Source organism: Echeneis naucrates, chromosome 1 (assembly GCF_900963305.1).
Source record: "Echeneis naucrates chromosome 1, fEcheNa1.1, whole genome shotgun sequence".
NCBI classification, from domain to species: Eukaryota; Metazoa; Chordata; class Actinopteri; order Carangiformes; family Echeneidae; genus Echeneis; species Echeneis naucrates.
The window spans coordinates 19,365,811-19,385,192 of NC_042511.1; the positions used below are offsets into that span (position 1 = coordinate 19,365,811).

General features: G+C 37.7%; 2 protein-coding genes across 6 annotated transcripts; one reads left to right on the forward strand and one right to left on the reverse strand.

Moving 5' to 3' along the window:
- fabp2 (fatty acid binding protein 2, intestinal) lies at positions 1 to 1,756 on the forward strand. 2 transcript variants are annotated; one of them, XM_029506614.1, is made up of 4 exons: positions 1 to 137; positions 650 to 822; positions 1,156 to 1,263; positions 1,545 to 1,756. In XM_029506614.1, exons 1-4 carry the CDS (start codon positions 71 to 73, stop codon positions 1,593 to 1,595), a joined length of 399 nt encoding a protein of 132 aa, XP_029362474.1. In that variant the 5' UTR covers positions 1 to 70; the 3' UTR covers positions 1,596 to 1,756. The 2 variants fall into 2 exon arrangements, with proteins under 2 accessions (XP_029362474.1, XP_029362483.1); XM_029506623.1 differs by having other exon boundaries at positions 27 to 137; positions 636 to 822.
- A 142-nt stretch (positions 1,757 to 1,898) lies between these two features.
- On the reverse strand, positions 1,899 to 19,369 carry usp53b (ubiquitin specific peptidase 53b). Of its 4 annotated transcripts, XM_029512390.1 has the most exons (18): positions 19,062 to 19,369; positions 18,064 to 18,260; positions 17,501 to 17,658; positions 17,157 to 17,249; positions 16,880 to 17,014; positions 16,481 to 16,594; positions 16,153 to 16,235; positions 15,516 to 15,621; positions 14,489 to 14,635; positions 14,090 to 14,239; positions 13,828 to 13,996; positions 9,109 to 9,231; positions 8,254 to 8,980; positions 7,739 to 7,800; positions 6,138 to 6,216; positions 5,137 to 5,963; positions 4,642 to 4,728; positions 1,899 to 4,359 (listed from the first exon to the last, which is right to left on the reverse strand). In XM_029512390.1, the coding sequence occupies exons 2-17, from the start codon at positions 18,161 to 18,163 to the stop codon at positions 4,652 to 4,654; spliced, it is 3,150 nt and encodes a 1,049-aa protein (XP_029368250.1). In that variant the 5' UTR covers positions 18,164 to 18,260; positions 19,062 to 19,369; the 3' UTR covers positions 1,899 to 4,359; positions 4,642 to 4,651. The 4 variants fall into 4 exon arrangements, with proteins under 4 accessions (XP_029368250.1, XP_029368259.1, XP_029368242.1 ...); XM_029512399.1 differs by having other exon boundaries at positions 1,899 to 4,728; positions 5,137 to 5,675; XM_029512382.1 differs by having other exon boundaries at positions 1,899 to 4,728.
- Positions 19,370 to 19,382: the final 13 nt, after the last annotated feature.

A 19,382-nucleotide genomic window follows, 5' to 3' on the forward strand; every position in this document is an offset into this window, starting at 1 on the left:
AAAGGAGCAGGAGACTATGAGTTAGACACTCCTTGCGGTAGAGTTGTACCAGTGACACCCCACAGCCACAATGACTTTCAACGGTAGCTGGAAAATTGATCGTAGTGAAAACTATGAGAAATTCATGGAGCAAATGGGTGAGTAATCTTAAATTGCCGCTACTCTGATTTACTGTTGAATATGGTCCTTTGATGCAAGGATGTGAGGAACACTATCATGTATGATTCATTACTTTGTCCATTCTTAGATTAACAATGTCATTATACATATTCTCAAGATAGAATAAAGCAGTTGATAAAGTGCAGCTAGTCAGATCTCATAAAGATATCTGTTTCCAACAACCAGGCAAGAGAATTTCTTAAGATTTTAAATGGTCTGCTCAACATATAAGTTATAAATTAGCATCCCAACTTTTTGAACACTTAAATAGGATTGAATTAAAAACTGGAGATAAGGTTTCATCTGGATGATGACCTCCTGCCCATTTGGCTGATTTGTGATATGGCATTTGTACACAGTCAAACTGTGGAACTAAACAAACCAAGGAACTGCATTTTGTGATGCATGCACATGAAAAATGATTAAATCCTGATTAACTTCCTGTGATTGTTCGGAGCCTATTGAACATGTTAAAGCTGTCTGTTGACAGGAATTAACATGGTGAAGAGGAAGCTGGCTGCGCACGACAACCTCAAGATAGTCATCGAGCAGACTGGAGACAAGTTTCATATCAAGGAGAGCAGTACTTTCCGTACCCTGGAAATAGACTTCACCCTGGGGGTTACCTTTGAGTACAGCCTTGCAGATGGAACAGAACTATCAGTAAGCAAATGTGGCAACTAGTGGCAGAGTTAAGTAATCTGAAACCAAGCTTGACCAGATTGGTCCCCATTCATCACACTGTTATTTTGTGTAGCCAATCCCTTCATACATGGCAATGGGCTGAACATTTCTTCTGCTTCAGACTTTGAACATTTGAGCTGCAAAAACTATATCATTTGTTATCTGGGACAACAAGTTTTGACTTTTGTTATGACAAACAATGTGCCCACATTCATACCCATAAAACTGTCTTTCAGCGTAGCCTACTCTTGCACTTTTGGAGTTTTTGCTCCACCCACTTCGCATTTCATAAATAATTCTCAAATTCCACAGGGCTCATGGAACTTGGAGGGAGACATGATGAAAGGAGTTTTCACTCGAAAGGATAATGGAAAGCAACTGACAACAACCAGAGTCATCCAGGGAGATGAACTCGTACAGGTTGGATCAAGTATATCTATGTAAATAGGGCACTAAAGATCCCTGACTATCTGTTTATTTTCTAGCTGCCACTTTATATTAATCGCTGCATCGTTACCATAATGTACTTTAGATGCACAAGACAAAATCAGATGTCTGTATCTTATATTTACATTTGTAATTACATTATCCTCATATGGACCTTGTAGTGAATCAACTGAAATATTCAGCCAAATTTAGAATTATGAAATTATATAGTAATCGGCAGAAAAATGATTTCTGTTGTCATCTTTCTTTAACAGAGCTACAACTATGAAGGAGTGGATGCAAAACGGATTTTCAAGAGGGGTTAGACCAGAGATGTTTGAGCACAGGATTACATACAGTATTGTGTTAAATGATTGACTATTTCTACAACATAATCTGTGCACTGCTTTAAATGTCAATATGGTTGGTTCAAATTGCACTAGATTTTGATACTTGCAGTAATAAAGCCATACGGCAACTGCCTGTGTTCTCTTGTATTTGTCATTTTCAGTGAGCATCATCTGAGCTTCATGTGAATTTGAAGACACATTCAAATGACAGATTTGTATGATATAATAATTAAAATTTTATTCAACAACGAATAAAAAAAAATATATATATTATCTACAAAAATATAAAGTGTAGACAGATCTTACAGATTTCTTTAAATTGGTGTATACTTAAGCAAGTCATGGAGTTAATCACTGAAGCACCAACAACTCAGTTCAGCAGTAATGCCATTCTGAACCCTAACCACACAGATATGAAACCAGAGTTCAGTGAGGCCTTCTCAGCGAAGCCAAATCAGTGACATAAAATGGAAAGTTCTCTTTTGTTTTAGAGTGTTGATGCAGTACAGTGTAATTCAGTTCTGACTGTTATATGGAGTACAAGATCAAAGATGCTTAATGATGTAATGCCAGCTGTGATGTTATGTAACAGGACAGAAAGACCTTTCATCAAATGGGTTTGGAGAGTATATACCGGCTTCTAGTGAAGACTACAGATTATTGGTGCAATTATCTGTGTCTGGGAGAAAGAAAAATACGTTATCGCAGCTCTTTCAAACTTAGAAGGTCCCAGCTTTCCCACCCAGGAGGTGGGACACACTTGCCCCCTTACAAGCACTAACTGCCCCAGTTGCTGCTGATGACATCTGAACAACTTGCCAACTGAAGTTGGATGAAGAGCAAACCACTGAGTTTGCTGTTTGCTGCTGAGGCTGTAGCTTCCAAGTCTGAAAGGGCTTTTAGGAAGATTAGAGTTGGCAACAAGCTCAAACCTCTACCACGCCAACACACACAGGAGTGTCACCAGATATGCCACTATTAGCATTGCATATTCAAAAGTTTTGTGACATCCTCTTTCTTTTTCATTCATCTCCTTCATTCCATATGTGTGATTTCACACCCACTCACAAAAAAACTTTGCTGATAATGACAAGGCACTTTAAATACAACTGAAGTCAAAAAGTTCATAAAACCATTTTTTTTGTACAGATACAGAAAGTACTTAACAAGAAAAAGATTTGAATGATTATTATTAGAAGATGCCTATTTTTTCTTGAATTCAAAGATTCAATAAATACAATGAAAACTGCAAGTAGATGCTTAGATTAAGTTAGTCTGTGATTACAAACACACACATACACAGTTAAATCTTTGATGTCAGACAACTCAAATAGAACACATGCAAACAGGAAATAGTGACTCAGTATGAGCAGTGACAAAATGCTTAGCAAATGAAAACATGTATGTATAAATGGCAGGATGTTTACAAAAAGACTTGGCAATTTAGTGAGCATAAAAGTGATACTGATATTTGAAAATTAAGAAAATGGTAAATTTTTATTCGTTCTTGGGAATGTCTGATGTACATAAAACTTAAAATAATAATAATAAAAAAAATCAGCTGTTAACATAATCTCGAAGTAAATTTTAGTGAATTCATAGTATGTCTCGGACAGTAATTTTCCAGCATACTGTTTGCATCATAAGTTTATATTTACAATACAAGCATAAATAAAAATATGTGTCTTAGCATGAGCAAGATAATGGAACATCATTAAAGTGCTAAAATATTTTTGAACCAATTTTAGTTACAAAATGCTTATATTTTATAACAATTCAATCCGAAAATCCAATAGAATTAATTTCTTTCGGACTGGCAGGCCAGTATTTTCATGTTCATGCTTATGCTGCACACACAGCTAGTAAGACTTTGTAAAGGCCACATGCAGTTTCAGGACATTAATCTTGTACTTATAAGAATACTAGTGTTGAGTTGTATGGTCAGTAATAATATTAGAGAGGCATAACAAGTGGATTGGCATCTTTATGAAAATACCTGCAAATACAAACCTGTTTAAATCTTTCAACTTTGGAGGAAGACTGAAAAAATACAATTTGACATCACTAAATTACAAAATAGGATGACAAGAACCAGCACAATCGAAGGCAGAATATACAAGTTTACATGATTGTATATTGTGACCTGCTGAATAACCTTTGGGCTGCCCCAGCTACAGGACATCACAGTCAAAAAATTATAGCCTTTATAAATGGCAGAAAACAGAAAAATGGCATGAACTCTGCCTATGCTTTTTTAAATGAAAATGGATATATCACTTGAAACAACAAATTAACAACAATGTTGTTGGACAGTTATGGGGACTGTTGTATGGGGCAGCCCATTGTCCTTCATTAACACATAAATGTTGTAAAAAAAACCAAAACAAAACAAAACAAATTGATAGAGGATAAATTGTCAAACAACTAGAGTCAGTAACTGAATGAGTGAATTTTTCTGCTCCTACGAAACTCAAAGCCCTTCATGTGCATAAAGCAAGTAAGCTGCCCGGAAAAACATTTCCAGTCTTATCAATTCATTCTGCTTTTGTATACAATGACATCATAACCTGATAAAGCATCTTGAAATATACCTTTGACCTTTAAGATGTGATTTGTTCTCACATTTCATTCATCTTTGTATAATTACTGTATAAACCAGAGTACAATACATTTGATGGCAGTTGACCATAATCTCTTATGTCAGTCTTTAAACGTGTTGGCGTCATCGTTGCAGCAACTACTGAACAAATAAAAAATAAACATTTTAAACTTGACTCCCTATGAGATAAGGTTAAAACTAAATCTTCTTGCAGCAGCGCTGCAGGACACTGGAAGACACTATGTAATAGTTGATCTCTCAAACTTTACATCACAGCGTTTGGAATTAGGTTTTACTTGTATGACGAGCTTGCATAAATAAATTCTGCGAAAATTGGAGATAGGAGGTTTCAAAATATCTTTCTAGTCTCTGAACTTTTTTGCATCCACTGATCATTGTCCATCTCTGTAAACAAACACTTACCAAGTGACACTCAAAAAAAACCATGCTCATCCAGTCCCTTGGTTGACACTGGGTTCCATTTTGCAGTGGGTTTATTGCTATTATGGCCTGTAAAGATAAAAAATAAAAAGTAATGTTTTATTTGGCTTCTCTGTATATGTTCACACAAAAACAGACAGGACAACTCAATACTTCTATTTTCTGATATTTTTTCAGAAGTGGCCGATATATAAACTAATGCAATGTTGTATTGTGATATTGAGGCATACTATGTGGAAGAGAAAAGTTAAAACAACAAATTAAATACAAATCAAAGGGTTTCATTATTTATGCTGTAAAAAAAGCCAAATTCTTTCATATGACAGTTGTAATGCAACATAGAAGAGTTGGAGATGAAGAAATAACATGGGAAAAACAAAATGGCATCTCTGGTGTTTGACTCAAAATGTTTCTATTTCCATTATCATACTGCCCTATATTAAATTCAGCTTTGCAAACATTATGAGGCAGTCTTACTTGTTTCAGGTCTTGCTTTTGGCACATCTTGTAAGTGTGTGTCAGTGGGAAGTGTGTGGCTGGTATCTCTGCGCTCAGTTGCAACCACTGTCCGTGGCATTGTGGCAGAGAGGACAAGAGGCCTCTGGTTGTGGTACTTGAGACGGTATGTTTCTGTCATACAGTTATCCACATTGAAGTATGTTGTTAAAGAAACCTCTTGAGCTGGCTCTGCTTGCTCCACTTTACATCCACTCTGTCTTTCCTCACTTTCACATGATGATGGAGTACTCCTCTCTGGATCAGAACTAGACTTGGAGCTTGCATCTGAGAAGGTTCGGAGTCCTAATAGGTCAGGCTTCCTGTGAGGACTAACGTAGTTTGTGGATGAAAGGCGAGGAGTGGAAGGGAAGGGTTCTTGAAGCATCCTTGGGTGAAACACGGCATGGCTTGTTTCGCCTTGGTGAGGGGAGGTCCTCTGGGTGAGTTGGAGAGGAGGCGACCCTGTCGTGCCAAGCTGACGTTGATTGTTCGGTTGAGGAGGTTCAGCAGTCACATTGCTGGGGGGGTGATGTGACAAGGTGATATGAGGACATTGGGAATCAGAAGCGACTGCCTCAATGTTGCTGGATCGGTAAGTGCTCTCTCTTTCCTCAGGCTCAGAGAGAACAAGATCATCAGAGCTGTTCCATTCTGAGCTGCTGGTTTTTGTGATGTGCCTCAGGGCTGTACTTTCTCTACAGTTTGCCAGCTCCTGCTGATCACTCTGCCTGTTATCAAAACCAGCAGAGTCCCTCTCCAAAGGCACTGCTTTCCTGGAGGTGCTATAAGTGTATTTTGATTTCTGTCTACACACACACACACACAAAATTGTTCATACTAGAGATATCTGGTAGTGATTATTCTAGTATAATAGAAATACTTGAGTACCGTGCACTGTGTATGATGCATCCTAAATTACAAGTATTGTAATTTAAATCAAAGTAAAAATTTAAATTAAGATTAAAATTAAAATACACTACCTTGAACTTGGACTGGACTTTAGATGTGAATGTGAAACTTGGTCATGGTTCTTTCCCTGAGGTATGGGTTGACGTTTACCTATAAAGAATAAAATAGAGGCGATCAAAATTTAAAGACAGAAAAACAGACATTTTTAAAAAATGAGAATACAATCTACATGGCAGTGATATTTTGGGATGGGCCAGGTTTTAGCTATTTGCATACTGTAAATATTGTAAAAGGTAATGTATTTTATCTTCTGACCTTGTGAACATCAAAATGTATACTTTTGTGGTCTATAATTGAGAAATCTTATGAACTATAACAGAAGATAAAACTCCAAAATATTTGTATAAACAAATGAAAAGACATGTGGCCAAGAAAACCAACTCTAGAAGTGGAATAGACTGAAAAACAGATTTGCATGCTGAGGTTAATCTTCTCAGAATTGTGAGAATTAGTTCAGAATCCAGACAATAATTTCAAAATTTATCGCAATCACAGATTTTAGACTTTAATCTCATGATTCAGTTGTTTTTGTTTTTTTTTTTATTAACCTTGCCCTAATATTATGTATTAATTATTAGGTAAGCATCTGCACACACACACACACACAGAATTAATTAAAGGCAGAAACTAAGCAATAGACAAATGGGCCTGCACTTTTGATTAATAAAATGTTGCACTCTCAGAGCACAAGGTGGCAGCAGCAGATTGTTAATCTAACTAGGCTCTCTCACAGCTGTATGAACCACTCGGTGTGCTCACTCCATGCTCCGGTGTAGAGCGTCACACCGCCTCTTACGCTGTGAGAGGGAGTGTGGTGCTGAATTCCTTCCCTTTAAAAATAGATGTGTTATTTTTTTCCTTTGCTGTTCGCCTGGAGAGGTCCATGCAAGGATAAAAGCTGCTGGTTAGAAACACTGGCTCTAGATGTATATAGCCTCCATAAAGTATCAAGTGCTGCAGACTCAGAATAGTACATGAAACAGAAAGATATTTATGACAATGCCAATAGTCATGTCCAGCTGTGCTATCTCAGCAGGCTTTGTGGGATTATTATCAGATTAATGGCCCTGCAGGACTGACAGGGGGAAGAGGTTTAAAAAACAGAACAAGATCAGAAATAAACTTAAACAACCAATCTTCATTTACTTTCACATTATCAGCAGAAGAGTTAATCACATCATCTATCAGTTTTTAAGTCTAACAAAATGTATAAATTAACAAATATTTACTAAAATGGAGACAAACAATTAGTACATTTGTGCACTCTTACCAAGCACCTATACTTACACAAATTTTCTTGAACGTAATCATCCATAAATACACATTGTATGTAACCTAGTATGTGTACCTCATAATTTCATACAGACTGCACAGATATTAACTTTGTAATCTGCTTTTCCTGGAGTTCTTGCAGATAAGATGTGTAACCAACCATAAACAGTGATGATTTTTGTTTTGGGTATTTTAGTGTACTCCTTTTTGTCTTCCTTATAAAATTTTGATTTTAACTTTCTTTGAACCAGCTGCTAGAGGATAAATATTCACATCACTTTTGCCATAAACAGCATAAGGCTACAATATTATATGAAACTCTGTACATATTGGAACTTACTATTGTATGAAGGTGAGGACATCACACCTGATTTTGCATCACCTCCCTTTTGAGGCACCTGGCTGAAAATAAAAGATTACAGTTAAATTAGTTTTAAGGCTGATTAGTCAGTTACTATAGTTGGCTGTAAAACATCTCAGCACAACAAACAGCAACAAACTTAAAAATAAAAAATAAATAATGCACAGAAACCCAGAAAAATGTTGGCAGAATCAGTGACACAAAGACTTGACTAATTTTAACAGTCACATATTTATTGATATGTGTCACACATTGGATTCAAGTAGCATGCATGCATGGATTTCAATGAAGACATATATTCTATAACTAAAAACATGTTGTTACTTTCTGTTAGTCACTTAAAGTGCATTTATTTTAATATGCAGAGGAATAAGCTTAAAAGAAGTAAAGTCAAACTGTTACCAAATCTATAGTTCTCAGTAATCCAGCACTTCCTCCACAGCTTCATTTGTTTTTGTACAGAAGTGCTACAAACAACTGCAGTTGTGTCTTACCTTTGCAGCTGTGCCTCTGGTGTTGATCTCTGGTCTTTCACAGCAAAGCCATCAACCCCAGGTGAGTCAGGATTAGTGGAGCCACTGCTGAGTCTATCACTGCTCTCATAGCCAGACTCTGTCCTCTGAATGGTCCAGGTGTCACAACGTATAAGTGTCTTAGGGCCACCCTTAAGTCTGCTGCCCCTCTGTTGGTTGGCCCTGCTCTCTGACTCTACAGAGCTGTGGCTCTCAGTCTCATGCCTCTGCTCATCCTCATAAATTGTCATTAAACACTTTTGCTTCCGATCATCTCTGGTTCGTGTATATTCCCTCTCACAGTCTCCACTCGGTTCAGTGTCCATCCTTTCCTGGGATGAAGGCTTACTGCGCTGTGGGCTGTCATGTTGCTGTTGACGGCGCTGCTCCAGTTCATTCAGCACAGTGTCAACATTTAAAACCTCCCGAATGGGTTTCCAAGTGGACTTACATTTATTGCGGCTTCCTCCACTTCCTCCTTTTTCCCATTGCTCCGGACAACTATCCTGATCATAGTGACTTGGGGAGGTGTTGTTTTTCTGACTATGCCCACCACCCTGTGTACCTAAGGACTGTCCACATAGCGCCTGAGATCCTCTGCTTGAATGGTTTGCTGACTTCTCAGTGCATTGATAGGTTTTAAATTTTTGGTCTGCAGGTGACCTCAGTCGATTCTCTGGAGGAGATGGAGAGCTTGCATGTGTCGTCTCTACACCAAGAAGACAGATCATTTGTAGAATTACTTTTTACAACATACTGGATGTCTTTGTTTTGCCTCTGTATTATCAGTATTCCCCCTATACCCAAGATGCTGACACCATCAAGCTCAAGCTATACCTTTGTGTTGTAATGGATCAGTCCTCTGATGCCCTCTATCCTTTTTTGATGTTTCACCTGTCCTCTGCAAATTCTCAATGAAAGGTTCCTTGTATTTGTTGGGACTGCCAAAGGGATGTTTCACTGAGGGGAAAAAGTAAATCGCAGATGAGTGATTGTGCTCAATCCAAAAAATTACGCTTGACATTTTCTCAATGCACAATTGATTTTCTAGTTGTTAAATTATTCATTTATTTATTTTCTGAGCCCTGCTGTAGTTAGTGAACCAAATTGTTTCAGTAAATATTTATTTTTGTTTGTCCACATAAAACACCAATGAACTTGAAAAAATTATTTGTGTGAGACATGACTATGAGAATCAATGATCTTTTTGCGGAAACATAGCGCTTGTGTTGGTTAGTTGTAGTTGTAGGAGATGGCTCACTACTATGTATCTACTATGTAACCCACAACTACTATGTACAGTGAACTAGCGTAATAGTGACAATTCTTAGGACTTCCATAACACTTAGAATAATTTAACTAATGAGATTAATAGTAATGCAATGCTAATGTTAAAATCTGAATCATGCTGGCTCTCTGAAACCCAAAAGATATCAATTATTTACTTTTATAAAAAAAAAAAAAAAACAAAAAACATGAATGCCATCCCATGCCAGCCAAAGTATCTGGCCACCACACTAACACAGACCAATCTATCTAAATGGGCCAGATGCCATTACTTTGGGAAAAAAAAAAAAAAAACATGATAAAAAACAGATAAGTAATGGGGGAAAACATTGGAAATGTCTAGGGGAGGAGTGAGAACTGTGGAGCAGGAACAGGAGCACGCTTGGCAACAGGAGCAGGGATTAGGGAATGAGGCGTGGGTGGTAATCTGTGTGCAACAGAGGCATCATCCTCATGTCAAATTCAAGCCAGCACACAGGTTAGGACAATCTTTCTGCCCACAGTTTAACAACACTCTTAATCCTGATGCAAACCATGACTGTAATGTGTGTGATCTCATTATTGTAAACGGCACTGGCATTGTTTGACATTTAATTTCACTTAATGATACTTTCACAAAAATTGCTTCTCTCAATAATAGATAAAATAATATATATGAATTTTGTTACATGTATTAAAATTGATCAGGGTTGTAATCCCTGTCCTGCTCTTATTTATCATTGTCACTACCACTATGCTACTGTCTGTTCACCTCAAATTCACCAACCCATTTCAAATATTAATCATTATTTGAAGGTTTGCTCAACAACTACGAGAATTGCAGCCAGAGATTGCACACCACTCCCAACGTCAAACAATGCACAAGGAACTTCAGAGACAAAAATTCAAATTCATGTTTCATTGGCTCATATCCAACATCTGTAATTGTTTTGCCGTCAAACAACTCAATCACCCCTGTCACAGTGAGACAAATTTACATGCATTTCCAACATTACCAGGTGTATAAGTATTCTATTTTTAATTTTAATGGAAAAGACTTAATTGCAAATTCATAATTCCATGAGTCATGATTTTCACGCCTGTTGATTGGTTTATACTTTTGAATGGATAAATAAATACCATGCTTTTGTGTTGAGTTGTTATTTTGTCAATGCGGCAGTTTAATTTATTGATCATCTCAATGACAGTTACGTTGGCCTATAGGCTTATTATGGGCACGTCCTATCACAGATAATGGTTAGGCTTTCAGAAGAAAAAAAAAAAAAAACGTTCAATGAATGGATCATTGATTTGGGTGACCATAAATGAATAAGCTTAATATTGAGGTCCAAGATAACGGAAGGGGGTGTAGGCCCTCTTTAATATCAACATGGGACATACAAGCAGAAATAAAAATTGACAATAGGAATATAGATACAAGTCATGTTACTGATGTAGTGATACCAGGAACAAGTGACTTATGTCGCCTTCTGTGCTGCTTTAAAAATCGTATAAATCATAAGTTATTATGATTAACTATCATGACAAATTATTCTGCTCTCCAAGGGATCTGTTGTCTCTTTAATTCATTTTATAAAGAGTGTATGTTTACAAATGTATGTCACAAAAAGTGCCTTGATGTGACTTGATGTGACTTTGTTATGAATTGGCACCATACAAATAAATCTGATTTGATGAACAGTTGTAAGATGCATTTGGTGCCATAAAAACCCTATCTCCGAACCCTTTCACACAAAGAATGGTCTAACAAATGCATTCTTCATTTGTTTTATCACAAATAACGTATCAGTAAGCCATCACTCATATTATCGGCTTCATCAGCGTACACAGAATTGTAGAATGTAGAAATGAGCACTTAGTTATAAATTATACAAATAAAATATATTGAAAAGTTAACATGCCAGAGGTTACGAGTAAAGGCAAATTATATTGATTTATCAATATTTACATGGGAGCACAGTCTCATAATTTTGATGGCTGTTTTTAGCAAAAGATATAGATTTTAAATACCGGCCCAGCTTTTTCATAAAAACAAAAGTTTCATTTTGACAAATATGCATTGGTGGTTGTAAAACTTTGTATGAATTATGAGACTGATTAAAGAATATTCTTTATCATATAAAATATCAATCTTTAAAAAACCGAAAATAATAAACCTACAAATACCTTGCCATAGTTTACGGGTATTTTTACATTTCCAGAACAGAGGGACAACAGCCTCAGTATAACAGTCACAGTAGGCATAATTTCGAACTATATCATCATATCTGAATGTGATTTAAAAAGAAGGATCTAACCGGGTAACATCGATGAATAATTATAAATGACAAATGATGAGAGTTTTTGAAGCAAGGACCAGATTTTTCCCAAACATAAATTATTCACACTATTAATCCAGGAAGATATTCCAGGAGGAACAGAAACAATATTACATTGGAAAAGAGCACGGATCTTGCGGTTATTTTTATAGCCATATGGGTTGAAGCATACTTTGCCAACTGGTGAGCCAGATACATCAGTAAAGGGAACACCAAGCAGAGAAACAGAGATAAGCCAACACATTGATAATTATAATATGACGGTGAAATTAACGTAGCATGGGCTACTGCAGTTAGCCTGGTGTGACGTTTTTTCCATTTCGCTTTCCGTACATCCAGCTGTCTTTCGATTTGTGTTTCTTCCGTAAGTACGCGCGGTAACATAGCAACCATGTACGACTCGGCCGTAAATCAGCGTAAAGGGGAACAGGAACCTGGGGGAACCAAATCGGGTGACACAACGGCTCTCTCCAGGTGTTTCTTCATTTTTAGTCGACATTTCCCCCTGCGTCCCGCCACCAACACATAAAGTGCACCTTACTTTGATGCTCTTCTCCTTTTCTGTGAGAAATTCAAAATAGTGCGAGTTTAACCACTTAGGAAACACGGAGTCATCCGTCGCGGCCATCTTCATTAAATATCCTTCTTTCCACCTGAGCGGTCTCACTGGGGGAGTCTCTCTCTCGAAAAAAGTCAACCTATTTCGGATTGTAATGCGTTACCGGGTGCAGTAACTGGAATAACATTACCATAATTTAGTGAGCAAAGAGTTTTATTACTCCATTACTGCCTAAAAGTAATTAATTACAGTACTTAGTTACTTTTGTAACGAGTTACCCCCAACACTGATGAGACCGGAAACTCGAGCTTAACAAAAACCACGTTACTCTGAACACCCTAACCTTAACTATCATCTTTGCTATGAAGTCCTCCATTTGCTCTGCACGTCTCCAAAAAACTTCTCTCATGTGGTTAAAAAACTAGGCAGCAACTATTTGATCTATGGAAGGACCCCGCCATTATTAAGTTGCTGTTGTCTATTAGTTTCCTGGGTTTGGGTTCAAACGTCTATCTGGTCTACATATACTGTGGAGGACTGATGCAAAGGCTTCATAACCATTTTAAATGATGTGTTTTATAGTCTGTGGGTGTACCATTCAGTGATGCAATATTCATTTAAACGGGATCAAAAACTGTGTGTGTGTGTACCTGACTCAAAGTTTTAATTTAAAAGGGACACTGCTTCTAAAATAAACAAACCATACTTTTTAATCAAAGGCAAATATATATGGGATAAATAAGTTATTCCACTCAGACACATGACCTTGTGAAAAATAGCTTCTTTGAAATTTAGTGTTTTGTTATTGTTTTTGTGGCTGTGGTGTTTATGATGGATTATGTCTATACTGACTCAATCAGCTCAGGTTCTAAATGAATTCATATATTATCTGAAAAGTAGGCAATTGTCATAAATAAAATCCAAAATTTATGAAAAACAAAAGTAGGTGATTTCCCTCTTTGGAAACTGATTGGTCCAAATAGGTTGATACATGAAAGTGTTTATGTTCATAATAAGCAGCAATAAATGACAAAGCTTCCCAAGTGGAAGCAGACCTGATTTCTAGTGGATTATTGCACTTTTACAAGCATCACTTTTCAGAGGAAAAAATTATTTTGTTTAAACCTCCTTCTCCTTCTTGGTGGTTTGTAATCCCTTTACCTTATGCAGTTATGCTGCTGGGTTTATGGTTACTGCTATCTCTTTTAATAAATCTGCACTACAGCAAAGAATAGCTGCATTTACTGTATTCGTCACATTGCTTTATATAGTAGCAAAGTTGTTGTAAAACCTATATGCTTAAATATATCAGATTTACTTTACAAGTTGTCAAAATTGTCACTGTGAGATGTTTTTGTGTTAAAAGTGCAAATAAAAGGAGATTTGTCTTACTTGTAGCATTAATATTTACTTGAGCTTTGTAGCGAGGACACATTGTGGTTTGTCTTGGTGCATCTTCATTCGACACTGGACTTCCCTCTGGATTAGTGTAAAATAGAAGAAGTGGCTGAAAATGTCCCCTGATACATTTAGATGCAACATCTTTCCATTTAGATCCAATCTGGTGAAAAAAAGTGTGATATAACAGCATGTAATAGACAGTAACAGGTAGTAGACTTTTGGAATAAAGCAGATAAATAACAGAGTTCCGAACCTCCTTCACAGTGGCATCATCAAAAAACATCCATTTTGAAGATTTGGTGTGATAGGCAAAAGCAGAGTAGTGTTTACTCGAAAAACAAATCATCCCCACCAGGTGTAGCTCACTCTGTTTGGCATTTTCATCAGTGGCACGGTTGAAAAGCTGAAAGAAACCAAATTGAAGTTTGATCGCTTCATATTTGTTCCAAGCAGATGCAAAATCCCATGAGGTTAAAATGTAAGGGTGATTTGATAGTCCTTTTTTTCATTACCTATCATTTTTGTTTATCACTACCACATGTTTTAAAAGACGAGAATGGCAGTTGATGTGATTTTTGTTTAGACCAAATCACTCAATATGTCAACTGGCAAATGACTGTATACAGTATAATGATGACGATGGTGCTCTTACCCCCCACAGGTTCAAGCGTGGGCCAAGTGACCGAATAACATCATCCGTCAGATCAGACTGCTCGGCGTCCCACACAAATCCTATGGTCACGATCTCTGGACAGTTCATGAGCACCCGACGAATCTTTATACTCTGACCACAGTCACTCTGAAGAAAAACATTAAACCCCATACTATTATCTAAATGCATGAAAGGGAAGCACCGAAGTCCAAAAGTGCTCTTTATGTTAATAATAAAACATAACTATATTTTCCTGTTTAATAATCAAAGAACTTTCTCAGAAAAATACTGTTTAAACATTTTTGGGAACCAAAACAGTGTCTTTCAATGTGCGTTTAAGCTGTAGACGAGTTGGATTACTATATTTAATAGCTTTACATAAATAAGAGTCATGTCATCAAACATACTTGAGTAAACAGGACAGAAACTAGTGGAGCAGACTTCAGGTAAAAATCAGTGCAGCATATAAAACATAATAACAGGTTTGTGCTAAAGGAGGGCTAAAGATGGGTGGTGGTTTCAAACCCACAACTGGACACACTGAGTAAAAGTAAACAGATGCTTTATTTCAAGTCTCAATAGGAAATAAATGAGAAAATTTCTGTAAATGTCAGAGTGATTAATTAGATTGTGGTTTTATTTATTTGTGTATGACACCTGGACAAGACTGAAATAAAACTCATGCACAATCAGGACAATTGTAACGATGGAAAAGAGCCATTATTATCTGCACATGGGAAAATAATGGGTTTATCAGAACAGAGCACTCAGCTTCACGGTACTGATGCACACTGAATAGGGAGACAGTGGCAGCAAATAGCCCTGACTGTGGCACTATGGCACCGTCTCCTGCTGGCCACTTCAAGTGCAGTGTCACAGCCAAAAGCTGTATACTCTGCATAGTTGCAATTTTTAATCACTTTTTTTGACATTAACTTTTTTTTTTCTTAATGTGCCAACTAACCAGTCTGTATAAAACCATGGCTGAATTGTGACAGATATTGAAATATAATAATTCAGCACATACCGGGCAACTTCGGAGGTCACCTGTATTGTTTGCTGCCTGCAGCAGTTCTCCAAACATGTCTGACCTGAGCCGCTCGTTCTTCCCCAACATATGATCAACCTGTTGGCTGTGGATAAAACACAGAGCCAACAGCAGAGACACAGAGACCAATCAGGGATAACCTCATTCATGCAGTAAAAAAACTTGGCTCCAACAAGAACAGTTTTTTAAAATAAAATACAATAATACCACCAATAACACAAATCCTCGATAAATTCTACATTTAGGAAGATTAAAATGTTCAGCTTTTGTTGATACTTTAAATCAATTCGATGATTAATTTTACTTTCTCTCATGTACAGGACCCCAGTATGTCTGCAGAAAGTCAGCTGAGCAGGCATTGTGAAATTGTTGCACAAAAGATATAGAGGAATCATATGAAACTGAAAATCAAACAATTGTCTGCCAAGTCAAGTTTAGGACTATGAGTGTACAATATGTATGTAGCAGACTTATTAACAGTGCAAACACTCAAAATTAAACTATATACATATGAAAAGTGACACAAACTTTTGCTGTTAAAGGAAGAGATGCAAATCAATCAAACATGCTTAAAAGTGAAATCAGACTATTCCATATGCATTTGTAAAGTACTTACCACAAAGCCGTGGTTGATACATAATGCACAAATTCTGTGAATGGATGTGGATCTGAAGATGCTCCACAACAGCAACACACAAACTGCAAAATAAAAGGAAGGCTGCTGTAACAGACTACATTCTGTGTTTGACAATGTGTGTTAAAATATCATGACTATCAACTTTTAAAATGTAATTATTGCAGCTGTGGGAGTCATTCTTTATTGTTATTATTCATTTCTCTTCTTGCTGTGGAAAACTTTAGATCATCTCTATGTACTTCATGTTTTTACATATCTTGGTAAAGTACTGTGTTGTTTTTCAATGTCACTGAATAATATTAGTTACCTGCTCATAAAGCATCATTGCAAACTTCTGATGGGTGATGCAGGATTTAGATGAACAGGTTTCAGTTGCATTGTCTGAAACTATGTGCAAATGAATTCGCTCCAGGATGTTCTCCTAAGATAAATGATGTTTAAACAGTATTACATACATGTACATGCACATGCCATATGTACAGTGCCTTCAAATAGCATTGTAAAAATATTTGCATCTTGTCTAATTCTGTAACAGCTGAATGAATTCAAACAGAATAAAAAAAAAGGCTTCAGTAGTAACATTAGCACAGACGCATGATGCGCCTTCACATACAGTAGAAGAAGCTTCAGGATCAGACAGGAGGTAACACATTAACATATTTTAATATACAGGTTTTGTAGAAAAGACTTCTGAGTATCAACATACAAAGCACTCAGCAGCATCGTCCATCAGGCCAAGTTGAAAGCGTTGCTCGTCCTTAAAAGTTTCAGCGAGGGCATTTCGCAGGCTGTCAGAAGGGAGGACGCGCTCTCTACTCTGCTGAAACTGGCTGAATATGCTCTGCCAAAAAAAAAAAAAAGAAAAAAGATTTGTTCGTTCATTATTTTGTTTTTAAAACTATCTAGAATTGTAATTTGTAATTTGACATTACTAATAATACTAATAAACACTGGCTTGAAACGTAGGAACCAGAACTGCAAACCTTTAAAGCACAGAAAATGCAGGCGTCACCCAGACAAAAGTGACCCGAAAGATGCCTCAAACTTCTCCTGAAGATGTCCAGCTGCCAAAGCACCTGTGAAGAAACAATAGCAGCTAAAACAAAGATATGGTATGACAGGGTTACGGATGCTGGAACTGTAGTGACAGATCAAAAAATCTTTGATATCAACATAAATGAAATAAATAACTTTGTGTGAGGTAGTTGTAAAGCTACTTGTTCTACTTTTGCCCTCCTGAGATTGAAAAGCGCTGTCTGTGCTGACAGCCTGTGCTGAAGAGATTTTTTTTTTTTTAAATATCAAGTTACTAGAAAATGGTTCTCACCTGAACAGCACTGTTCAGAAAGCAGCTATTCTGCCCCGGCTCATTCAGCAGGCCTTTGGTGAGTGCAAGAGACTGCATGCTACCAGGATGGTAAGATTTCTTCAGGCCTCCAGGTTTTTTGAAAATTTTCACCCATGCCATGGAGTTAGAGCCTGCAACTGCAGCAAAAATTCTTGGATTTTGATACATAAATGGCATGAGTCCAAGACAAATTTCATGGAGACAAAGAGGTGTATTGTATTGTTGGCTTAGTTTTTCACATGGAGGATGCTTCAACTGGTTGAGCAAAACTGTTGCTCTTAGTTTGTACAGTTTTGGTCACTGTGGTAACTGTTTGGGTTTTTCTCTATATTACAAGGTTTTGATCTAAGATTTTAGAATTTAAAACAATATCCATTATCTCTACTGCGTATCCATCAACGGTCTACAGCCTGCAGGGCACATAATGGAGAGGTCACCAGTACAAGTCACATTTAGAGACAACAGTTCAACAACAAAAGCTAACAACTGATGTCACCCACCATATGATATGACGAAGAGGACAGATGAGTTGTGTCATTTACCTTCTCCAGAGGTTGGAGGAGACTTGCTACAGCTGGACATGTTGGGTGGTGGCAGGTGGTGCATTGGTCTGGCCATGGGCTCTATCTCTTTCATCCCCATGCACCTCCACAACAGTTAGTTGAAGGCATTGTCAGGATCAGCCACAGGGTATTCTCAACCATGTGCTACAGGACATTGCATGGCTACTGCATAAAACCTGGGGAGAAGCGGAATGGTATATAACTTGTTTACAGCAACCTGATCACTTAAGATCTACTTGATATAGCAGGTAAAAACCAAATTAATATTATACAGTTTACAACGAAACATTACATTTTAAATAGTGTCTCAAAGATAAGACCTGTGTTCAGCACCATCAGCTTTAACATCACAGTCTACGATGTGACCACCACAGTGGCTGCTGCAAAAACATGACAAACACTGAAATAGTGTTAATACTTCACACCAAGCTTGCACAAAATGCTCACTTTGACGTTGAACTTTCACCGGCACAGACAGTAGTCTTTTGTTTGCATACAGCTATAGGCATATCTGTCAGTGTGCCTTTAATTTGCAGGTCCCTGTTTGAAACACTTCTGACCACATGCCTTTGATTGACATAAAACCTTTTTCCATTTTACTCTTTCAAACATGTGCCCACATGTGTTTGTGCACCATATGAAGTGTCTGAACAGGCCCATACGGTTTCACTTCAGCAGCTATCTTTGCACCTGGGGCATATATCCTAAAATCAACATCTTTTTTTTTTTTTTTTTTAACGGTGGTGTGTGTGTGTGTGTGTGTGTGTGTCGGGGGGTTAGGGTTGGGGGGGTGGGATTGCATCGTTTGTTTCTGTGGCTTTGAAACCGAACAATCTTGCCCCCACCCCGCCGCCCTTCCCCGGCAGAACTCATGCTGCCTCCGGGCCAACTGCACGTATGTCAGAACTGCGCCCGGTAAATAAATATGCCGCAGCTAGCGTGCAGGCGCAGAGAGCAGCGGCGCTCTGAAGACTCACCTTAAAGGGAAGCGGCTGTTCCGAGGGAGGCGAGGGGCGGTCCAGCTGCCAACGAAAAAATCCCACCACTTCCAGCTGATTCCCGCAGAATCAAAGAGTCCTGACATGACTGCAGATATGCCCAGACGCGTGAAGCGCACTATCTGTCATAGTGCACCATTCCCGATCCCTCCGACCCGCACTCAGGCGAGTCTGCCCGACTCTGCGTTTGATTCACGGATCCGGTCGCTTTCTTTCGGTGCAATATTTTTATGAATAAAAAATATTTACAGAAAGAGTGTCTTCCCTGCACAAGTGGGGGTGGTGATGGCCTGAGTTAGA